At 36.6% G+C, this 25,527-nt stretch overlaps 1 protein-coding gene across 2 annotated transcripts in view; it reads right to left on the minus strand.

Annotated features, from left to right (window-relative positions):
• ADCY1 (adenylate cyclase 1) overlaps positions 1-25,527 on the minus strand; it is a 160,601-nt gene that overhangs the window by 10,331 nt on the left and 124,743 nt on the right. For both annotated transcript variants that reach the window (XM_068674818.1, XM_068674817.1), the window contains 9 exons: positions 25,122-25,316; positions 23,085-23,182; positions 19,705-19,789; positions 14,965-15,054; positions 11,820-12,076; positions 11,051-11,177; positions 5,091-5,207; positions 3,708-3,854; positions 3,215-3,313 (listed from right to left, as the gene is read on the minus strand). In XM_068674818.1, the coding sequence (XP_068530919.1) occupies positions 3,215-3,313; positions 3,708-3,854; positions 5,091-5,207; positions 11,051-11,177; positions 11,820-12,076; positions 14,965-15,054; positions 19,705-19,789; positions 23,085-23,182; positions 25,122-25,316 (1,215 nt within the window). The remainder of the gene's footprint in view (positions 1-3,214; positions 3,314-3,707; positions 3,855-5,090; positions 5,208-11,050; positions 11,178-11,819; positions 12,077-14,964; positions 15,055-19,704; positions 19,790-23,084; positions 23,183-25,121; positions 25,317-25,527) is intronic.

A 25,527-nucleotide genomic window follows, 5' to 3' on the forward strand; every position in this document is an offset into this window, starting at 1 on the left:
ATTACTGGATTTTTGACATGATAGTGAGATTTTATAAATTGACTGTGCCTCAGAAACCTGAGAAACAGGCTGCTATTTGCTTTTCTCAGCTTAATTTGAAAGTGGTCCTCCACGTGTTTGGGAAATTAAAAAAAATAGAGAAAACACAATCAAAAAATGATTAAAATGAAAAACTTGGGCAAGTCCCAGTTTTTTGGAAGGATAGTTTTCTTTACACGTTTCTTGCAATGTCAGCTAGCTCCACTCTTTTCCAGCCTCATAAAGACAAAGAATAGGAACTAAGTTTAAAGATATAAAAGCTGGTGGCTACACTTCTAACAGAGAGGGTGAAGAATACTGAATGTCTGGAACAAAGAGAAGTCTATGCTTTTATTAAATCTCTAATCTTTATATTCCTTTTCCTTCCAATGTGTTCTTGCCTGATGCATACTTTGATTTCCTGCATTGCCTCTCATGGTTGCAGGAGAGATGACAGGTCACAAATACAGGATTTACTATAGATGGCATATGTCTCTCAAAAGGATTACTGCCACACTCTTTTGAACTTGCACTGAAAACCACAAAAAAGGCAGGATCCTAGTAAAATCACAGATGTAATTTACAAGGACTCCACACATGCAGTGAACTTACATTTTGCAGATCTACAAAGAACCTGGTAAGTGTGCTGCCCTGATGGTGTAACTAGCAATGAATTATTTATTTAGATAACCAAAGAAAGGTTAATAGAAAGACTGGCATAATCGTCACAGCAAAACCACCCTGACAGAGGCAATGTGAATTTGCTATAGGCACCTGCTGAAGTCAAGCTGCAGAAAAAAAAAAAAAAAAAAAGTCCTGCAAAATATGGGATTAAAATATTTAACTTTATAGGTGTACTGAGTTCCTATGTGTGTAAGTATTTTCAGTTAAGAGCAGAGTTAACCACATACACAACTTGTGCTCATGTCCTAAACCTAGCACAAAATCCATGGCACACAATTAGAGGCTGCACCAGATTTTCTTATGAAGCTGGTATACCCCTCGCAGAGGGGAGACCAGGAGCACTTGAGTCTGGTATGGCTTACAGTGGACATATCTGGCTCTGTAGGGCAGTCCAGGGACTGTGTGGACAGGGCAGTGATTGTCTGGACATGGTAGGCTACCCAGGATCATCATACTTCTAATAAATGGCTGCATGCTGAAGACCTAGCAGGAAATTGCCAAGAGGACATGAACAATTCCTGCCCACTTGCATCACAGAAAATATCACAGAAGAATTGAAAACCCAAGTTACAAATGAAAATATTATCTGTGATCACAAAAGATCCTTAAATTTTTGAGAGTTTGGAATGTTAAATAAATTCTACCTGTACAGAAAAGATCAAAATTTGCCCCAAGATTTCAGGAAAACCCAGGGTCCTGTACAAGACCATCTGCAGCGATTTAAAATACATTAATATGATAAGCTCAGAGCAGTACCTTTAGTACTGGACTAACTCAGCTGACCCTTCAGTTAGCAACTATAAAATACAAGAGATAAACATGTTTAGGTTTTGGAACATATGCTACTGAAGTTAAGCAATAACACACGTGTTTTCAGGATTATAGTTCAAAGAGCATTTATACCAGACACAAAATATGCCTTTGCCTGTTTGTATGAGATCATACGGAACAAAATTCAAAGAATTTTCTGCCTTCCTCAGGAACCAGGAGTCAAACATTTTCAGCATAAACTCAACATTTAAAAATGTCTTTTTATAATGTCCAGATTTCTACTCTAGGAAAAATTAAAATAAATAAATAAATAAGTAAATAAATAAAGCACCTTGCAGACCAGAAAGTAAGTTGTGATACACTCCACTGTGATTCTAATAGTTGATTTCAATGTTGCCTTATTTATTCATTTTATGCTGTTGGTTGTTCTTAGAAAATTTACAGGCCATCTTCTGCCTCATTTTGCTTTTACCCTCTAATTCAGTGTTATTTTTAAAATTTTAAACCATATGCATGAGTTCTGCAAAGCATTTGCAGTACTATTTAACATCTTTGTCAGCAACATGGGCAGTGGATTTGAATGCACCATCAACAAGTTTGCAGATGACACACTGTGTGCTTGCAGCCCAGAAAGCCAACTATATCCTGGGCTGCATCAAAGAGACTGTATGTAACAGGTCAAAGGAGGTGATTCTCTCCCTCTATTCTGCTTTCATGAGACCCCACCTGGAGTACTGCGTTCAGCTCTGGCACACAGATAAGATATAGATGTGTTACAATGGGTCCAGAAGAGGGTCATGAAGATGATCAGAGGGCTGGAAAACCTCTCTTATGAAGAAAGGCTGAGAAAGCTGGGGTTATTTAGTTTAGAAATGAGAAGGCTCCAGAGAGGCCTTTCAGTATTTAAAAGGGGCCCTACAGGAAAGATGAGGAGAAACTCTATCAGGGTTTTGAAACATTTTTTACATTGAAACTCTATCTGATCTAACAGTGATCAGACAACAGGTAACAGTTTTAAACTAAAAGAGGGCAGGTTTAGATATAAGGCAGAAATTCTTCATGATGAAGATGGTGAGGTATTGGAACAGGTTGCCCAGAGAAGTCATGGACACCCCAACCCTGGAAGTGTTCAAGGCCAGGTTGGATGGGGCTTTGAGCAACCTGGTCAAAGAGGTTAGAAATAGATGATCTTTGAGGTTCCTTCCAATCCAAACCATTCTATGATACTATGATTCTATGAATAGGGAAGAGGTCTCAGGAGATTCTGGGAAATCTGAATGCATGGGTTGCCTTCATGTGTTCATTATATTGCTTGTATAATTAATTTTATTAATAGTTTATTAATACATTATGCCTTTTAAATGTAATTATTAATTTGTACACAATATATTTGGTATTCTGCCAGGGGATTCTGTTTTTCCAGATGCTGCATACAAATCTAGTAAATAGATTCTAGGTTTAAAATACTACCATTCTGACTTAGGAGCTTTTTACACAGATTCTTTACAAAGAATCCAGATTTGCAGACAATCAAATGCAAATGCAGGCATGTGAGAAGTTGCTAGGATAGCAATTTTTCTTTTCAAGCTAATGATGTTATTTGAATTTCAGATTTAAGTTGTTGTAAAGAAATAAAACAAGCTATCTGTAATCACACTGAGTTGGTTGTATTCCTGGTGTTCCTTTGAAAAATGAACAAGAACAGTTCCACCACATTGACTGTCATATAAAATCTTCTTACCTTAGTTCCTGAAGTAGGTACAAGTCCCACAGCTGCCATATATGTACTTCCAATTGTCTTGATCTTTTCTATGTCCTTATAATACTCTTTGTCCATAAGCTTTGTTTAAAACATAAAACTGTTAAATATTACATAATATTTTAGACAAGCAACCATAGTTAACAAACAATGTGCAACTTGATTAAACCATATTATGTTTGGTAAGTTGAGGCTTGCTATCTTTGTGGTCATTTAAAGAAAAACAAGCAAACAAACAAACAAGAAAATACCACTGACTTGCATTTTAATACATTTCTTGAAGTAAAGGAATTTGAAGTCAGATTCATGTCCTCAAATGTACAAAACAGGCACTTTGGAGAGAGGCCCAGTTGATTTTCAATATAATACTGTTTTATTAAACAGTTCAAAATATGTTGAATTTTTACAAAAAACCTCTGTTGATAGAAGTTTGGTAGAACTGATATGGTCAAAATACAAAGCATTTAGACCTTACCTCATCAAAATCAGCAATAATTTCATTTAGCAGGCGTAAACACTCCACTCCCATATTATTGCCATCCAGTTCAATGTAGAAATCATTGAAATTTGGGATGGAAGCAAACATCACTCCCACTTGTGAATATGACTGGTAATAAAGGTCCTGCAGTACATGAACAGATATATTTTTTGTTTAAAAAGTTTAATCTAAAACAGACATCATTATTATGATACCTATTCTGATACCTATTCTAGTGCTAAGCAGCAAGAGCAGTTGCCTGGATAGCTAGGACAAAAGCCATCAGTTTGGGTAGAGAGAGAGACAGTCCTATTGAATATAAATAAATAAATGCAATATCTCTTCCCTTAAAAAAAAAATCCACAGCATAAAAGTAAAACCTAAGCTATTAGAGCCATTTAAAACAAACAAACAACAACAACAACAAAATGTAGTCTCTTTTCCCTGTGTAGGGATGAAGTGACTGAAAAATTCATAGAAAGTCTGAACAGTTTTAGAACTTCTTTTATTGTGTGAGAAATACCATTGCATTTTCTCAGTTCTGTTTTATGGTTAAAAAAGGACAGTCTTACCCTGCAGCACAAAACCAGCAGCCTTGCTTTTTCATCTCTTTCCCTGAGTTGCAGAGTCCTGTATTCAGCATTAGCAATATAATCTTATTCTGCCTGGTAAAGCTCCTATTTAAGAATTCAGAGAGCTAACAGAAGTATAATTGCTGTTCTGCAGTTTAAATATATTGGTCCAAACTCCAAAGCACAGAGACTCATAATTTAGAAGAGCAGTATTGTGGTTATTATGGCCACAATTGCTGCAGTTATTGCAGCTGCTCTAGAAAAAATGTGGTAATGTCTTCTTGAACCAGTGTTCACTTCATCACTGTGGACTTTGAGGTTAAAAGCTACTGTAGCCTTTCTGGATGAGTAAAATTCTGTTTTTACTTTTAAAGGCTGAGTTTGGTAATATGGTGTATTTACAGAACTAGAGTGGTTCAAATGGAAGCTTCTGGCAATTCACACACCTCACCACTCAGAACCAAACTGAGCTCATGAAATACTCAGATAAATTCCAATCCTCTAATTTAATTGAAAAAGAAATTTTTGATTTGCATGCAGACACTCAGCTGCATTGATGTTGAATAATACAGAATTCCCTTATCCTGCTGTTTCTTAAAATTCTTCAGAGAAAGAGGACAATACAGAGAAAGAAATAATCCTGATCTAATTCCTGCGTACAAGTATTTACAAACCCATTTATTTTAATTTGAATGCAATTTTATAAGTCCAAGCTTTTCTTGAAAGCATACAGTTGAAAGTTGACCCAAGCTGCAAATGGTCACATTTATACAACATTACCATACATTTAAACCTTATCTTGGTTTACCATATTCCTTGGATTAGACATAAGAAAGTGCTGTGCGACATGTGCTGGCAACAGATTGAAGAGAATTCGTTTATTATCCAATTTGACTCTCTCCATATCATCTCTCTCTTCTTCTGCCTGTAGGGATAAAGGAAAAGAAAATCTTTTCCAAAATGTAAAAAAGAGAAATTAACTGAAACCATCAAAAACATACTTTGAAATTAAACTGAGCAAAACAATTTCTATGAAGTAGAGTGAGAACAGTAGCATCAGGGGTTTTTTACCTTTAAGTTCTTACTAATTCTAAAGTCACTAGGCTGATGACTACTTTCAGGGCTTAATCAACTGTGTATTGGTGTCTCACACGGACCTCTGCTCTTTAAATGGGCACTCTTAAAAAGCTATTAATAATTCCCCTTAAGCCACATTGACATTAGAGGTGAATTACTTCTTTTTTAGGTAGGTAGAAATACTGACAGCACTATCTGAACCACCTTTCAAAAAAGGGAAGCCTAGAGAATCACCAGTGTTTAAAGCAAATTTATGACACTTTGCAGTAAAATAGAAACTGACCTGGTAAAACAGATTTAACAGAGAAAACTGTTTTATATTTGGACATCCTCAAGAGTGAAAGGCAATTTAAAAACAAATATATATTTTAATGTAAAAATAATTATTTCTACGGCTGTCTTTAATTACAACAGTATTTGTCATGAATACATACACAATTCCTGTGCACAACAGAGATTCTACAATTCATGAGAATGACAGCATTAAGAAAGTGTCTAAGAGTTAACACAGCTAAGGTCTTGTGTCTTATTTTACTCAAGGTTCTTGTGTCTTATTTTAAGTGACTTTGGTCACAGGAGCCAGGGAGGGCCACACATAAGGAAGCAATTCTAAAAATCAGATCCTTTATCTGAAAAATACTAACTATATAGAAATCTCATTTTGGAACTCCTAGGTTTGCAAATTCCAGCCTAATCCTTCTTAAACTCTTCCACAACATTATTTGCTCCTTGTTCTGAGAGGTGCTTTGAGCCCTACATTCTGATTTTCACTTTCTATCACACAGCCCTCTGAGGAGGAAAGCAAACCAATGACATATTTTCTGGACCTTTTTTGATCTTCCTGTTTTCTGCCTTTCAGGGAAATGCAAATGAAAATTTTCTTCTCTCCTTGTGACTCATGAACTCCTGAGCTCAAAGCTACTCTTTGAGTAGCTGAGATAAAAGGATGTATAGGCATCACCCTTTCCCAGGCAAAATAGACATTGCAAAGGGAGGAGAACTTGAGGCTGCAGAAAGAATAAAATAACACAGATCACAGGTGTTTACATTCTTGGTGGAAATATTATTCAGGCAGCTAAATAGCAACCAAATCTTCATGTATTTGTCCCTGTTCCTGTTGGCTCATTAAGGAAAGCTGCTACCATGATATTCACACAGTAGCTGCTGGTTCAAAAAACAAGATAGATTATTGTGACAATAAAAAAAATAAACAAAATCCATAGGCATGAGTGATATCATTTTCAACATGCTACTTTTTGTATACCTGTTTGGTATTCGTGGCACCTAGGTCATTTTGCAGACTTTAACTGTATTTGAAAGATGCAGTATTTAAAAGCAAGCTTTGTTTTTTCTTCACATCTGGTGACAAAATTTAGAATGTTCTTTGGTACTATGGCATTTCACATCAATATAATAAGCAGTTATCACATTTTATGCAGTCACACAGCATCCCACAGCATTTACATTGCTGGTAACTCATTACATGTCTGTTCAGTACATGTCTGTACTGTTTTATCACTTGAGCTCTCAGATGGCTATTTAATAGGCATAAAAATGCAGTAGTAATGCCACCAACTGACTAGTTATCACATGGAAATCCACTTTTTCAGGATACAGCTAAAAAGAAATTGGGCACTGGTGCTCCAGAAACATGATCCTTGTACCTGAAGGTGGCACTAAAACCACAGAGAAGAGACCCATCACAGTGTCTGCAGGACAGGATTTTTGGACGCAAAGTGTATGTACACATGGCAAGTCTTGCCTGCCAATCATAGAATACATATTTCTTACAGTTGTAACACATTAGAAAAGATAGGTAAATGATATTATAGTATTCCCTAAAGAATGCAACAATCAGTAACATAATAGCATTATTTTTATTTTCCTCTTGTTACAAATCCTGGACAAAAAAAAACCACATTTGTGTCAGTTTTAGCTTCCTCATAAACTTTTTGTTGTGTTTATTTTTTATTTTTAGCTTTGTTGATTCATTTATATATGAAAAAGTGATGAAGAGTCACAAATAAGGGAAATGCTCTTATATTTGCTATTTACAGCTATTGTCATATGAGGCACATAAAGTTTCTCAACGGTGTTATGTAAAAACCAAAATTATCTTCCCATTGCCTGTTTAAAAAAATAAAATAATTGTTTCTGAAAATACTGTGATATTCAGAAAAGTGAAATTTGACACAGAAAAAAGTGAACAAAACCAAAAAGAACCTGTATGACCAATGACATGTGAACAGTAAGTACAATATAAATGTTTTACTGACTCATTATCTGTTAGAAAATGTGCTTTCTTTTGTTTGTTCGTTTGTTTTTCACATAGTATACCTAAAACTTGCTGCATTACTTCTGTTCTTGTTATGTAACAGATGCATTTGCATTAGATTAACTTTTCTCATAAATGCAGTTTTAAAAGTCAGCTTTGCTTGTCTGCTTTTTCTCAAAACACAGTTTGGTGCTTTCCTCTAATATTAGCATAGATCACTGGGAATCTAACAATATATTCTTCTTAATAATGTCATAATTTGCAGGATACTTTCAGTTTTAAAATAATCATTTAGTTAGTACTAGTCTGTTTGTGGTTCATGATGAAGTAAATCAAAAAAATATTGACAAAAGCCTTTCTATTGCAGCTGTATGCCACTAATAGTTTTATTCATCAGAGATTTTATTTATTTATTTATTTATTTATTACAGGATTAGCACTGCAATCAGATTACTAAAAATATGTGAACTTCCAGAATAGCCCTGGAGTCTGAAGTTCTTCCAATCATGAGCTAGCACCAGCAGAACTTCCTAAACTTGCACCATGTTATCTCAAGTCTTTCACACTGCACTGGCTGGCAACTGGGATATGTGAATCTCCAGCTCTATTAGTAGTTCATGCAATTCAGTGTTTGCACAATGAACCACTACACTCACCCTGTAAAATGGAAGAAAATCTCTGAAGATCATGTGCATTTATGTGAACAATTTTCTAAAAATTCTGCTACTGAGAAGATAACCAAGTTAAGCCTAATATTTAATGAAAAAATAATACTTCAGCCGCAGGGAAACATGACCAAGAATGCTGTTAAACCATGTACAAGACTCCTGCAGTCCAGGAGCTGAGGAAAATCATCACTGAAGATGTTTTTTTCCCTTGTCTCTTCTTAATGGTTGTTAAACAATTAGTAGTTTAGAGTCTGCCTATTATTCAAAGGCAATTTTAACACATACTATTTCCTACCAACAATTTTCCCAGAGCTTTTAATACTCAGATTTTTATTATGCTAATAAATACAAATATTTATTTATTTATTATTTGCTCACCCATTTGGAAAGGTAAACACCATAAACACTTCTGTAATAGCCATCACAGTGGTACCTCTGCATGTTGTTAACTAGCCCTTGGATTGAGCATCATTTCAACCCAATACACTGAGTGAAAACCAGGCCAACATTCATTAAGACATGAATTAAGACATGATATACATTATTATTTATTGTACATTAAATAAATCTTCAATGGAGAACCAAGAACTATGGATCATATGGCACTCACACACCTCCACTATGTGCAAGAGTATATGAAGACGGCTGCTGTCCAGCTAGCTAGTCATGTGCTACTCTGAGTATCAAAGTCAGGGGATATTTTTTTCCTCTTGGAAATTATAGTTGGCACCACAACAAACACAGACTATTTGGTCCAAAACAAATTTTGGAGTCTGACAGGCATAGCACATATAGATACTGGGGTCATAGAAAAATAATAAAATGAAGTGGTCATGCATTCTAGACTCAGTTAAACAGCATGGAGTCCTCAGCAATTATAGAACTTGACAAGTTTAAAGCTTACTCAAATAATAACTAAATGATAAATAAAAAACACTCAAATATGTAAGTAAAACACAGAGGTAGACATGGTTTTGGACATTGAGACAAACAAAAACTCCCAACAGAACTTAACTGCTAGGTAGAAAAACTTTATGAGTAGAAGAAAATAGAGCTAAGTCATTCTTGATTTCTCCATTCTAAGTAGCACAGTAATGACAAGGATGTGTTTAACCCTTGTGTTGCAGTCTTGATCTTACATGTAAAAGCAAGCACTCAAATGATTTAGACAGTTCCCGTAACAACATAGAATCATAGCATCGTAGAATCATAGAATAATTAAGGTTGGAAAAGACCTGCAAGATCATCTGGTCCAACCATATCCTTACCACCAGCATTGCCCAATAAAACATCTTCCTAAGGATCACATCCAACCTTTCCTTAAACACCCTCAGGGATGGTGACTACACCGCCTCCCTGGGCAACCTGTTCCAAAGCCACTCTTTCTGAGAATAAATGTCTCATAATTTCCAACCTGAACATCCCCTGGTGCAACTTGAGGCCATTCCCTCTTGTCCTCTCGCTAGTTATTTATGAGAAGAGGCTAACCCCCAGCTCCCCACGACTTCCTTTCAGGTAGCTGTAGAGAGCAATAAGGTCTCCACTGAGCCTCCTCTTCTCCAGACTAAACAACCCTAGTTCCCTCAGCCGCTCCTCATAGGACTTGTGTTCCAGGCCCTTCACCAGCTTTGTAGCCCTTCCATGGACACACACCAGGGCCTTGATGTCTTTTCTGTAGTGAAGGGCCCAAAACTCTCAGCCATGTATTTATCAGCTGTGTTTTCTGGGTCCTGTCAGTATGCCTCCTTGCCATGAAGGGATAGATGAAAACACCACCTGTACTCCTGTTCTATCTACTAACAACACCAATCCCCTGAAGTCCCTTTAGATAGCCTTCAGGCTTCTCTCAATGATTTCATCGCTGCCAGCCTGAATCATCAGTAATGGATAATAATCGGAGGGGAAAACCAGGCCAGGAAGTGTCCTGGTAATGGCCTTGACCCAGGCCCTAGGGAGGCAGCAGACTTCCTATGGTTAGGGCCTTGCTGACTTATGGGGTCCTCTGTTCCTCTCAGAAGGGAGTCACCTATGACAATTAACATAGTTAACAGCATGTAGGTGTGAACAGGTAGTAACCTGTATGAAATACAGGAGTGTAAAAGTGTAAGATCTATCATAATGACAACTTCCAAATTCCATCAAACCAAACTTACATCTTCTTCAACTTCCTCTTTCCTTCAGGGGTCTGTGTGACACACTTTGGAAGTAGGCATAGGAGTGCTGGGGCGTGAGGGGAAGCAGACTTTTCCTGACACTTCTGCTTATAGCTAATATAATTTCTATATTTTTTTCCTGTGAATATGATAGTTAAGAAATGCATTTTCAAAAAAAAAAAAAAAAAAAGCCCCATGGGGGTATCTACGTAAGTTTATTTAAATAATAATAATAATAATAATGATAAAAACAAGCAAACATGGATTTATTTTCTTTATCTCAAGTTTATACTGGTAACAGTAATTTTCCCACATTTGAAATCTAGCGTGCATTCATAATGTACCTTAGATATATTACTTCGCTAATGATATGTTGTTTTAGAGCAATTGCAAACAAAAAATCACTTCTACAAAACAAGTGAAATTTATACATCTCTGGAAAGAAGGTTTTAATAACTTTTCTTTGTAAACCCCAACAGACATGAAAGATTTTGACTGTCTTAGTTCTACTGATTTTTCTGAAAGTACTTGTAAGCAGTTTCATAAAGTGAGACATAATTCCATGTACATGAGTACTAGAAATCCTATGACTTACTTGCACAGCCCAGAGGTAGTCCAGACGTAGCTTCAAGTCCACCTGTCTGGAATGCAGTGCCAAAGCACAAGAAAACAGCAAAATAGCTAGTATTGGTTCATAGCCACGCATATAAAAGGAACCACCCCTTAAAAATAAAAGGAAAATAAATGGATTATTCCAGGTTTTCTAATAGCAAATAATCTATATTTTTAATATAAAATCTTTAGTTTGGGACCTGTGGGTACTGCCTAATCACTAGCCTTTTCTGAAAAGGCTTATACTGGTAGGGTGCTACATGACAGTACTATGACTGCATCACACCAACATTCAACTTCTTCAGGACTTTATGACATACGTTATCGTAATATGTGTGCATACTTTTATTTAGAAAATACAAAACCCCTCAAAATTCAAAAGCTTAAATACAGTTGGAATTGGTTGATGGGTGCTGAAATATGAAAGTGAAGTTTTTAAGAGTTTTTTTTTTTTTTTTTTTTTCTGTTTCATATTTCAATTATACCGCAGCATAAAGAGCTGAGGTATGGTAGGATAAAACTTCAGAATAATAGAGCAACAATTGCTAGTTCCCCAAAGCTTATATACTGATGATTGGTATTACTAGATCCTACAGTTGCTGGAGAAAGGATGGCTTAAGTATTTCTCATGTTCTACAGAGTATAAGGCCTTAAGCAGCATTGAATGCTCAAGCACAATTCACAAATGAATAGTAAATGTAATGACTATCTATAATGAAATGTGCATTGCTTTAACTTTGCAGGATACCTACCCCACTGCTTTTCTATAACCACTGAGTTCCAGAATAACTATGTACAAAATTGTAACAAAAAGCAGGAGAATCATTTTTGGCAAGGAAGATACACGTAGAAATATTGCCAAGGTGAGAGTCCCCACTACACAGGAAAGGAAAGCATAGTGGGCTGTGTCACATGGAAGTTCATTCATCGTTTTATTTGTTCCACCAGGAGAAATGATAACTATTGAACTGCTGGAATTGGTATTCCAAACCCAAGGCATGCAGCCAACCTGGAAAAAATACGAGAAGGGAAAACGAAGAAAGTAAGTTAAATGTGAAATAAACAGAAATACAGCTGCTGTGGGGACTGACAGTAGTTAATTTATAATTGGGAAGAAATTGTTATGGAGTTCCCAGCCATCTCACTGCTATAATAAAATCTCTCTCCTTTTCCTCGAATGCTTTATTCAGTTTGAGGTGGGAGACGTGCTTTGTTCATTAGATGCCAGCAGGTCCAACTAATTAAAGTCAGGGATTAGTTGAATAGTTTCCCTCTCAGTGCTCAAAACCAAGAGATTCTCAAGCCAACCTGAAAAGCTTATGAACCTCAGTAAACCTTGTATGTGTTTTTTTTGGGTTAGAAATGCTCTCGCACACAACCCAGAAATAAATGTGTTTGTTTATAAACTATGTAAGCTTTATCAAATTCAATTAATCAATTAAATATAAAATAAAAGATATTTTAATCTCTGTTTGAAAAGCTAAGAATGAATAATATATTTTTTCCACCTCTGAGCTAATTTTGTTATCACATATTATTCAAATACAACATCTTGTCTTTATTTCCTCTCTTGGCTGGGGGGTGTGGGGAAGTTTTGGTGCATTTCCCATGGTAAACATGAGGAAGTTTAATCAGATTCTTCCAAAGGCAATGTCATATACAGATCTCTTTCAGACAAGGAAGGCAAGGAAGGGAGGAATTGCTGTGAAATTGTGTGCTTTGACGAAGCTGGTGAGGGGCCTGGAGAACAAGTCCTACGAGGAGCGGCTGAAGGAGCTGGGCTTGTTCAGCCTGGAGAAGAGGAGGCTCAGGGGCGACCTTATCGCTCTCTACAGATACCTTAAAGGAGGCTGTAGTGAGGTGGGGGTTGGCCTGTTCTCCCACGTGCCTGGTGACAGGATGAGGGGGAATGGGCTAAAGTTGCGCCAGGGGAGTTTTAGGTTAGATGTTAGGAAGAACTTCTTTACTGAAAGGGTTGTTAGACACTGGAACAGGCTGCCCAGGGAGGTGGTGGAGTCACCATCCCTGGAAGTCTTCAAAAGACGTTTAGATGTAGAGCTTAGGGATATGGTTTAGTGGGGACTGTTCGTGTTAGGTTAGAGGTTGGACTCGATGATCTTGAGGTCTCTTCCAACCTAGAAGTTCTGTGATTCTGTGATTCTGTGAAACAGTGCAACTCCCTAGAGCTCCAGACTTAACTGCACTCCAACATTCATCCCTTACTACGGTAGAGGATTAGAGTTAACATAGACAGGGAGAGTGGGACTTTAGTATGATACTGATTTTAATAGGCACTGCCACATAAGCCTTGCCCTGTACTTAAACTTCTCTTTTGAAGTGTGTTATTAGACCCTTTTATTTCATCCTGACCACTCACAATGAAATTTTATAGCATGCTGTAAAATAACTGACAATCTGAAAAGTTATTAAGCAATATATTTTACAGGGGATTGTAGTAATTCAGAAAGATGAGACATAACAGATAAAATGTAAGTTAAACTCATAATGGCTAACATTATGAAATTATAGAGACTGAGGTGAAAAATTGTTTCAATGTGATTTTGTTTGATGTCCTTCTTGAAAAGGCTACTACAGTCATCTGAAAACACAGACTTGCATGAGAACTTTGTACATGATGCGCAATCCTTCCAGGAAAACATTATGTGCTCTTAACTAAGTAAAATCTCAACACCTAGCTTCTCTGCTAGCTGAGAATTCTGGAGGCATTATTTTGCAGGAACTAATGGTTTCTACTCATTAAACACTTCTAAGCATTTCAGTGGTTACAGGCTCTTTCTGCTTCAATAAAGGATAAAGCTATATGCATTTGTAAGTTGTAATTGGATGACCCTTCTTGGAGGCCAGAACTAAATTCTAATCTGTCTTCCTCCACTGATGTTTGAGGATGCTCTAGGTATTATAAGTTCTGCATTTCATTTTCACCATCTGTAAGCAGTAAAAATGGCAATGGTTTCACTTGGTCAAACAATCAGGTGTTTGAGGCTGATTTACAAAGGTTCCAGCTGACATAATATTCTTCTAAATTCAAAAGTCAGACATACAGACATCTTGCTGAGATGCTAGTTAGCCTACAGGCACTACACATCTCTTCAGGCTTATAGGCACATTAGGAATCTCATATATGTCTGTGCTTTTATTCACACAGATGATGTTAGAATTCCCAGAAATGTCTGAACATCAGGAAATCTTGGTACCTCTCAGGACATTGGATCAAGACAAGGGATCTTCTGCCTATTCAGTTCATTGGGGATCAAACTGATTTTCTCAGAGGAGGTCCAGGGAAAAGTGAATTTAAAAAAAAAAAAAACAAAAACATATAAAATAAGGTATGTGGCATCTCAGTCAGTACTGTGAATTATGAAATCACTGTTTTCCTACTGCTTAGAACACACTGCTTAAATCTCAGAGAGAGGCAGGATTTGAGACCTCTACCTCCTCATCATTTCCATTTGTGTTTAGCGTGCTATTTTTGTGTGGATTCTTTTGCTTGGGTGCACACAAGCATTAGCAGCCAAAATGGCAAAATTGAGTGCTGGGAATTCAACAAGGCAACTAAATGCCAAATACTTAGGTGTAAATTTAAATCCCATCTGACATTCAAGTCCACCATGTAGAACTAGCTGTAAAAGAAGCTCAATTTTCTGAAGTATTGAGCAAATTCATATCATACAGGAGAAGCTTCAGTGGATCATATAATCAGCAGAGTTCAAATTATGTCAAAGGTCTTTAATTTTGAGGAAACATGCTCTGTGTGCATGAATAATCAAAAAAGTAGGAGTCCACTACACCATAACATGGTATGTGTTTAATGGTATCTGTAACAGGTTGTTCTTAAACATAATATTAAATTAGGCAATATTTGATTTAAATACTCACCACACATCCTTGAGCCACAGAGTATATTAATATCACAATAAAAATACACAAAATGGTACGGATTTGTATTGTCAGGCACCCTGGAAAACACTAAGGAAGAGAAAAAAAGATTTATAGATAACCATTTAAAAAAATATATTTTAAAACACGTTTAACTATTGTTTAGTAACCTTTTTACAGTGAACAAAGTGGTATGAGAATTTTTCCTGCAGTGTAAATTATGAAACAAGCATGCAGTTATAATTGTGTATACGTGTTTTAATGATAATTGCATTTGGGTGTAATACATTTGAAATTGTTATTATGATATATTATTTCTCATTATAATTAAAACTCTTTGAAAGGTTAGTAGGCTGCTTGCTCATAATGCAAACAGTAATCTATGATGGCATTTGACTTTTTTCCCATAGGGAATATCCTCAAAACACATATTGCCTTGTAAATTATCAGCTACAAATAGTGATTCAAGAGAACATACTATGGTAGCAAGGAATCTTTCAGCGCTATTTGTGTCTTCTACTATAATAGTCACATTAAATGCCAGGGTAGTTTTAATTATAAGGACACATTTAAAATATTGAATTTGTCAGAGCAGAAAGAGCAGCAGAGAACAAAAATGTTTAGTGGAATGGCGTCTTGTGAATCTCTTGCTCACTGCACCGAGCCTGACTGAATTTAAGAAGAGATTGGACTGTGCACTTAGTCACATGGTCTGAACTCTTGGGTAGACCTGTGCGGTGTCAAGAGTTGGACTTGATGATCCTTAAGGGTCCCTTCCAACTCAGGATATTCTATGATTCTATGATTCTATGATCTCCATTTTTACCCCAATTCCAACACTGAAGTATGAAGTGCTCACTGCTGTGGAGCATACATGAAATGAGTGACAAAAAGTGTGAGAGAAGCAACAAGTCTGTTAGCGTGTAGTACTTATGATTGTTTCAGCAGTACTGGGCTTATGTGGCAGAGTATTTGATGTGGGGGGAGGAGTAGTGGCCTCTGTGAGAAGAGTCCAGAAGCTGCCTCATGTTAGATAAGAGCCAGTTCCAGCCAGCTCCAAAACGAACCTACCACCGGCCAGCTCTGAGCCAGTGTGTGACATTGGTTGCACCTCTGCAAGAGCAGATTTAAGGAAGAGAAAAACAAACAAACAAACAAACTGCTGTGCAACAGCAGATGGGAGAGAGTGAAAAACAACCCTGCAGACACCAAGGTCAGTGACCAAGAAGGTGAGGAGTTGCTTCAGTTGCCAGAGTACAAGTTCCCCTGCAGACTCTGCAGAAGCCCATGATGGAGTAGGCTGTCCAACTGCTGCCTGTGGTGTACTACAGCAGAGCAGATCTTCATGCTGCAGCCCATGAAGGACCCCATGTTGCAGCAGGTGTAAGCAGCCTGAAGGAAGCTGCGGCCCTTGGAGATTCCACTCAGGAGCAGACTTCGGGCCAGAACTGCAGCCCATGGAGGAGCAGGAGCAGGTGGTCTGGCAGGAGATGAAGTCCATGGGGAACCTAAGCAATCCATTCCTGAATGGCTTCACTCTGTGATATAGACCCATATTGAAGCAGTTCTTGAAGAACTGCAGCCTGTGAGAAGCCCATATAGGATCAGTTTGGGAAGGACTGTATGTGGGAAGGACCCCACATTGGAACAGAGGCAGAGACGGACCATTAAAGAGTGGCAGATGATGAAGCATTATGGACTGACCACAGCCCCCATTCCCCATTCACTGGTGCTGCTCAGGAGGAGGAGGTAGAGATATGCAGAGGTATTTAGAGGTATATAGATATATAGAGGTAGAGAGATAGCAGTGGAAGGTGTTTTTAGTTTGCTTTTCGTTTCTTCTTAGCAATAGGCAATAAATAACATTATTCTCCCTATACTGAGTCTGTTTTGCCTGTGACAGTAATTGGTGAGGGATCTCCTTGTTCTTATCTCAACCCTTGAGCTTTTTTTCATCATGTTTTCTCACCCTGTTTTCTTGAGGAGAGGGAGTGAAAGATTGGTTTGGTGGAACTTGGATAGCCCTCAACGTGAAACCACCACATGTAGAGATCCACTTTGTTTTCACCAAAAGATACTTTCCTTCTTTTCCCTTTGCACTGAGAACATTTGAGACATCTATTATTTAGGGGATCCACAATACTTATTTCAGACCATGGGACTTCCTCCATTCCTCCATTTGCCCCTTCCTTTCAAGGGGCAAAAATCAAGTGTATGAAAGAATCAAGTTTAAAGAGTAGGAACAATCCTGTGTCCCTTAAAAGGAGTGGGCTGAGACTGGATTTGGCTTAAGATCAAATGAAACAAGCAAAAACATAATTTTTGAAAGAAAGTCACAATTCCTGAATTAAAGATGTTCAACTCATCACCAACAGCAAAAGCATAGTTTCCAGCAGGCACCATAGTACCCACAGAGGAGCTTTTGTGGCCTCGGCACAACAGAAATTATGTAATTAAATGTTTTGCCTTCCTTTTACATATGGAGAGGTATTTCCCCTGTATGTGTGAACACAGAATTCAAAGTCTGATACAGTTATAGATGAATCAACTTCATTTGGGCTGCAAAACATGAAAATACAATGATTACAGAAAAAATAAAACCTCTGTGTGATCTGAGAGTACATGTTGGCTTCAGTGTGGATTCAGCACACATAAGCATAAATGGGGAACATTTGATGTAATATAAATAGTAAATTTGGGTAAGAATAGGATGGGCATGAGTTAATTAGTCACACCTGAATACAGTTTAAGTATTAGTCAGCATTAATAAAATATTCTGGTATATTACTGCTTTCAAGGTAGAGTGTGACCTGTTAACCACTATACTCTGAATCTGATCATCCAGACTGTTTGTTTACCCATCAAGGTGTCCACCCATCTAGACCAAAATTTATGCATACAGGAGGCAAGAATTGTATTTTTATTCACACAAATAAAATACCTTTATAATGATTTCATATAAAAGAAATATATAAATATATGTATCATTAATTCAGTTTGCAATGGAATCAGTTACAGTGGTCAAAACAGTAATAACAAAATGCTGGGAATTCCCATAGTCTAAAGATAATGCTGCATGGTTAATAACGACAAAGCAAAACACAGATTCAAAATCAATGGGTCCTGACCCATTTGCATAGACTTTTTTTTTTTCGTGTGTGTGTGTTATATATGTTATAATTGATGACATGGTAGGCTACTAGGTTAAAAAGGCAAATAAAACTTTAAAAGGTAATGTGTAAGATGTCTGAATGAAAGTTCTGACTGTCACATAAAAGCTTTATATTTCTGACTTTTGGTCATTTTGAAATTTGCTCTTTCATCACAATAAAGCATTTTGTGTTTCATTTCCTTTGTTTTATTTGTGGGATTTTTATTAACTAAAGATTTACTGTCAGATCTCCTAAATACTAGGTAACCAGTACAGTTCAACATTATTATAGTGATTTTATGAGTGAGATGCAAAAGTCACTTGTCAAATGTAAAATAGCAAATAAATGCCAGAATACCAATTTACAGAGTGCCCAGTTCATAATTCTATATTCATTATACATAGTATATTAGTTAACTTTTATTCATTATACAAGACAAAACTTCTCCACGAAATTTCAAACTGTTCTATTCAGAATTTTTATGTATTTTTATTTTTCTAATACTGGATTTGGTCCTGTAAAATACGGGATCTTGAGAGGAATCTGAAGTTCAAATCCTGTGGACTGCTGGAACTAACCTTAAGTTTGTGCTCGTTCCAGGGAAATGGCATAAAGAGGAGCAATTTCCTACAAACTCATCTGTGTTTACTGTTCATACACAGAACAACACATGTTAGACTACTGTGCCTTTATGAAACAAAGGAGATCATCAAAATTACTCCCCTAAAAATGTGTAGGTCTATAAAAAAATCTGCTCTGTACCAGATACTCTGCTAATATACTATTTATGTTTCCATGAAAACAATTTCTTTCTTCCTGCCAAAGGGCATATTTTCAACTAAAAAATCAGTGTGTTAATTGCTGCTGATTAACTGTATGTTTTCTCCTAATTAATGTCTTTAAAAATGGTTTAAACCACTAAAATTGTCTTTCATCAGAAAATTAGTCTTTAGATGTCTTATTCTGATCTGGCTGATCTTATTCTTGCCTACAACAGCTAACTGTCCCTCTTCATTATTACTGTTGTGAAAATGTAATGCAGGAGGATTAATAATTTCTAAAGTTCTTGAAAAAGCCACAGGTTGCATGTGCAAAACATTGTATGTTAGCATCAAAGTAGTTGACGCTTTGACAAGAAATCTTTTAAAAACACGGGGGAAGTTAGCAGCACTTTATATTTAGATACCAATTGCAATGGAAGGTAAAATAGCATGCTTCATTGTCAGAAAAGAGAAAATGCCGGATGAAAGCAGCCGTTCATCTGGGCACTGGAATGATTCAGACACTGATAGGTACTCAGTGAAGATGTAGCAAAGAAGAAAACAAAGAAACAAAAATAAATAGCATTAATGGCACTGAATGCTATACTGCTTCAAAAATTACTCATGGATACCTTTAGGTCCACATTCAAGTGAAACATTTTGTATGATTTGGAGTGCCTAATATGTTACTTAGCAATGAGCTTGAAAAGCACACAGATTTCAGACTCTGATGCTATCAAGTGTGCATTGACGGCTTCATAGTCCAAAACACAAACAAAGCATAGCCAGTAAAAGAAGGAATGATAAAATATTCTTAAATCACTTACTTGTACTCGTGTGACATGTAGGTACATTATACAAGCAACTAGGAAGCATATGCAGAACACCAGGAGGACAAGGACTATGGTACTCCTAAAAGCAAAATACAGTAAAAGTAATTCAACCCAACTTAGTAGTAGATATGAGAACAAACAGCACAGGCATCCTGAAATGGTGTTGGATGAGTGCTGGAGGATCTCTTCCCTCACCCTTACTGTAAAGCTAACCATTGCAGGGAAAAACTCACAGTGAAATACACTTCTCTCAAGGATGAGAAATCAGTAAACATTCCTGTACATAGTACCCACTCTGACTACAGCAAGGAGACCAAATCATCTAAAAAAGTCACCCTTACAGGGTGTCAGGAGAGACACTTCCTAATTTTAGACTAATACAGGATGATATGGAAAGTGGAGAGTGCAATCCAATTATTTTGCCTTGACAGCTGTGTAACAGCTACCTGGTGCTTTTCCCTTCTAATCTCTCCTTCTCAAAGATTCTGAAATCAGAGGCCAGTCAAGCCTGTTACTTATCAAGTCAAATAAAATCAGAATGGACAGGTCAAATAAAATCAGAATGGACAGCACTCACTTCTATTGACACAGAGCAATTCCCTTCTTTTGATTTTTTTTTTTTTTCTCAAATGGTAAGAAAAATCTTAGCTTTTGCAAAGATGCTGTAGTAAGTCTTATAATTAAGACTTAATCTTCCTTCTTCTGGTCTTTCAAAATAGGTGTGTTCTTCATGAGAAGAGGGATACAGGCCAAGAGCTTCCATCCTCCAGCAAGCCAGTGTTATTGGAACAGTACTTTATAGATGTGAGCAACCTAGCAAAAATGAATCCACCAGAGCTGGTGCTTTGATTTATGTTCAAGTGCAGCTTGGCCCCATGCCAGCCATGGAACAAGGCCATATAAAAGCAACATAGAATGATCTTCATACCCTCCTTTCTAGTCTTGTGAAAACAACATATATGTTGCCCTTAATCTTGAAAAATTTATGTTTTCTTGTAACAGTAGAAGAAAAACAGCACTATTCTGTAGTAAAACATCTCAACATTTGATTTTGATTTCATATTCATAGTTATGTAAGAATTTATCAATACCCAAACAGGGAAAATGCTGTTGTATAGTATGTTTATTTAGAACCAAGAAGGAACTCTAGATGCTGTCATAATGTGGATTCTAAATACAAGTACTAATAGATAGCAGACTCCCCTACATTTTAAGATAACTGTCTTGTATTTAGGATATAACATGCAAGAAGAAGATGCAGGGGACTGCAACAATGTCTTTCAAGGCAGCAACAGACAGCAAGTGCTGAGTGGGACCCTGACAGATATTTGGATTGGCACCAGTAACAAAGGGTTACACTGCTGTTTTTGCTTTTCTTTTTGTTTATAATTCGACCCAGCATAAGATATTAGCAAGGTTCATAATCAAGGTTTTTAGTGGTTATGCTATATGTGTGCATCCATAACTGAACAGCTAAAGTCAACAGAAACATAGACTTTCTTCCACCAACCCCAACTAGGGATATAATTGTGTCCTTAGCTGTTTTGCTGAGATGAACACAGAAATTGTGAAAATGTCAAGCCTATTGCATTTATGTTTTTACGCAGCAAGTGACTATCTTACAACAATTGTCTTTAGATTTTGAACTTCCTTCTTGGAATACTGTGATACATGTCAAACACCATTATTATCACCTATTCCACTGTAGTAACACGTGACATGTCTTCTCTTGGCTTTTGCATTCCTAGTCATATTTACAAGTACTTTTGGCAACTGAGTAGTTTAGAACTCCAAGTTTTGTGGAGATGAGAAATTTTCTGATACTTCCAGAGTTTTAGTCTAGCTCATGGTTGCATTAGTGTCACAGCAAGGAAAGAGCCAGGGCAAGCTTGTAGTTTTGCTGTCTAAAGCCACTGCTCACAGACACACTGGAAGAGAGAATTTGCGACTGTTCAGTAAGAGGCTTTTCTAACTGGCCCAGTGATAAACCAGTCCATTTTCCTGGCATGCAGTAGTTATGTCTGGAGTTTCCGCATCTGTTATACAAGAGCTTAAGCTGAATATCTGTCTATCTCTTTTTTAAGTGATTCCTACTTTTTGTAAATGTTAGCAACTACCATAGCACACAATTCTTGGAAACTCATTCTACTTTCAATGACACTAATGCTCTATCTATCTTTGCTTTAAATTGCTATGTAATGCAGCTGGGCCTTACTTCAGAAGTAGGTGAAGGTGTTTTCAACTGTGCTCCAGTCAGTCAACAGAGGTTGTTAGTATGGAAACAACATGATTTTTGTAAGTGATTTTGAATTCTTCAGGTGACAGGTATCACATTAAAAATTATACGGTGACTTACCAAAGTAAAAAAGATTACTTTCAAACTTTCAGTTAGAAACAATAGAACCATATAAGAGTAAGCATTGTTCTGACTAGAGATTTGTGAAAAGGAAAGATTGGATTTAAATTGGATTTTCAAAAATATTACTCTGTGGCCAGTTCTATTTCCACTGAAATAATTAGTAAAAGTGAGTGAAGCTTATTTTCAATGTTTAGATATTCTCATCTTAAAAAAAAATACTTTTTTTTTTTTTTTTATAACTTGGAAACAATTACATCTACTTATAACTTGTAGATTTGAAAATGATATCTAATATTTTTTTCTTTAGTAAGCATTTACATAGAACTGGCAAAACTTGAATTAATCACTACATTATATCACTTAACAATAAGTACCAACACCCCTCCCCTCAACCGCAGTATTTGGTTATATCTGCCTTAGTGCAGCCCAGACTGCAACTCAGGTAAGAGTGTTTCCATCAATATTTGAAGTGGCTAGTTCAAAGCCAACACAAATTTAGAAAAGCTGCTGTAACATCTGTGTCTGCAGTGTAGAAAACCTTTAAATTAAAAATCTTTAGCAGATTTTGGTCTTTTCAACTTCCAAACAAATCTTTCCACAAACAAAGAAAACAAAACAAAAGAAAAGAAAACATCAAAACCAAAAGAGACCAGGGAAGAAACCATTTTAAATAAGGTATCAATGACGTTGAAATTTTGGATGCCCCATACCAGGAAGAGTTTAAGGCCGACTTTGGGCAATCTGGTCTAGCAGTAGGTGTCCTTGCCCATGGCAGGGGGGTTGGAACTAGATGATTTTCAAGGTCCCTGCCAGCCCAAGCCATTCAATGATTCTATGTCATGGATCATTTAGATAAATAGATGAGATAACAGTCTGAGGAAAGATCAACAGACAATCCCTGTTTGAGCAGCTACTGGCCTTGGTGTCATTTTCAGAGACAGGAATGTTTTGATTTTGTGCAGGATGCTTGAAGATGTTCAACTTCGAATTATAATAGCAAAAGACAGAAACTTACTGTGGTATTATTAAAAGGTAGACAAGGCCAAATAAGGCAGCTAGAATTAGTGAGAGAACTACAGCACTGGTGAAGTATTCATCCTGAAGCTGGTGGTACTGTTAGAAAAAGGAGGAAATGAAGACAGTGAGCGTTTTATACAAACCCTGTCACCCACAATTAACCATTCTCATCAAGAAAGAGCTATAAACTAAAATAGAACAAGTCTCTTCCCACTTTGCAAACATACAAATAATTGTTTAATTCTCACAAAAAATGAATGAGGCAGGTCTATGCAAGATCTTGCTTGATAGCCTTCTTTCAGTTGTTTGTTGGCCTAGCTGTTTAGTTTTCACCCTCAAATTAGTCAAATCTGCATTAGACCCAGGCATAAGTTTATCTTGTGGTACAAAAATGAGCCAGTCATTTTGAAGCAGAAGGAGAAGGAACTCCCTCCTTCCTCCACCCTTTGGTGCTGCCTTCAAGGAGTGTTATCACCTCAAACACTCAGGATAGGACACTGATGGGTAGGCTGGAGGCAAGTGCTACTGGGAGACTAGGTTCTGTTTTCAGCAATTATTGTCCCTGATTCCAGCTACAGTCCTTACAACAGAAGAGTTTTGTCAGAAAGATCCAAATTTCAACCTTATTTATATCATAAAAAGCTAGAATTCAGTTCTATCTGTTAGAGTAACACTAAATTTACACAAAAACACTCGTGACTAGGATGTGATTATAACCTCAGAAAGCAAGCAGTTCAGTAGAGATACACACACGCCAGTTAAAATCAAAAGAAATTGAAGCCATGATTCCACATACTCTAACCCTGTGATGCTAGTATAGGAATAATATACTGCATCTTGCAAGATACAGTATTTTCTCAGGGAACAGAGTTTACAGCATTTAGTTTAAGATTATAAAATATACATTCTACTGTCATAATGGCTATTCTCATGTCTAATTTGAAACATATACAAGTGTGAAATACAGAGCAGCCTGGAAAAACACATTAATTGAATTAAAAAACAACAACACAACAGACAAACAAACAAAAAGTCAGTTCCAGGAAGTTTTGGATTTTTTAAACCTTGTGTTGCAATTTAAAGGAAAAAACAAACAAACAAACAAGAGCAAAACTAAACATATGAAAGATAATTTTAAAGTTCTAAATATTCCCAAAAGACATCATACAGTTGAATCGAAACATTCCCTTCCTTCAGTAAACTTCACCTGCCATATGCAAAATAAAGCTCTTACTTCAAAAGCAAACAAAATCAAATAATAAACACTATGGGAACCTGAAATCAAAGATAAGGCTCAAGACATTAAAAAAATAAATAAAAAATGGGTCCAATGGGGCACACAGACTTCTATCTTGAAATAGTACTCACAGAGTATCTTAGACTATGATGTGACTTGCAGTGGAAAAATGAATTAAATGTTACCACCAAACTAATCCAAAACTGTATTACTTTTGCCTTTTTTTTAAAAAAAAAAAACAAAAACAAACAAATAAACCAAATGTTTCTATTTTTTGAAACAAAACAATAATATTAATAATAATAAAAACATACAAGGTAGGAACAAACAGTTCTACTTTGATAACTCTTCCTATATATGTATTTATGTGCTTCTGGAGGATGTCCACCACTTTCAGCACAGTTATACTGGTATGAGGTCATAACCTTGCCCAGAGATTTAAGCTTTTCTTTGTTTTATAGAATGGATTGGATCAATCCATATCAGGCTACATATGCAGAGGGAAGCATCCTGCCTTCCATTAATGCCTTCCCATAGCCAATGAATAAGTAGGCAGCCACATCACCATGAGACAGCATGAGGAGCTTGATGAGTAGAAAGATACTGATCTTTCTTCTCCCTTCCAAGTGCTTCCATAGAAGGTGGAGATAATTTGGCCTTCTTAGCTAAAAGATGATCCATCAGATTATTTAAAGATAGTGAGTAGAATTTAAATATTGTCTAAAACAACAACAACAACAAAATGCTAGTTGGCTCACAGTCAATGAAATCAGTAAAAATAATTTTAAAAACACTTACTTTATTTTCACGCTCAATTTGTTTATATTTCAGGGTAATGAAATTCAAGTCAGCCATCTCAGACTCAGTTTGACGGGCCTCTATCAAACGGCTGATGTATCTGTTTACTCGAGTTCCAGGAGTGTTGTATACGACATTGGTAGAAAAAGAGGAACGATTCCTGAGTTTTTCAGAGGCTGTCCTTAAAGCTCTCCTCTGTAGCAGAAATTAAGAAAAAATCACAGACTTTTATTAACATTGACATTTATTGTGTTCATATTATCCCAAGTTTACAGTCAATATGAGGAATTCATTAAGAAAAACAACTACAAAAAAAAACTTTTTAGGTGAAATCCTGATCTCTTTAGAATTGATGATCATATTCCCACTGTGTTCCAGGATTTCAATCCTCATCAGCAGAAATCTT

Source organism: Anas acuta, chromosome 2, assembly GCF_963932015.1.
Source record: "Anas acuta chromosome 2, bAnaAcu1.1, whole genome shotgun sequence".
In the NCBI taxonomy this organism is placed as follows: Eukaryota; Metazoa; Chordata; class Aves; order Anseriformes; family Anatidae; genus Anas; species Anas acuta.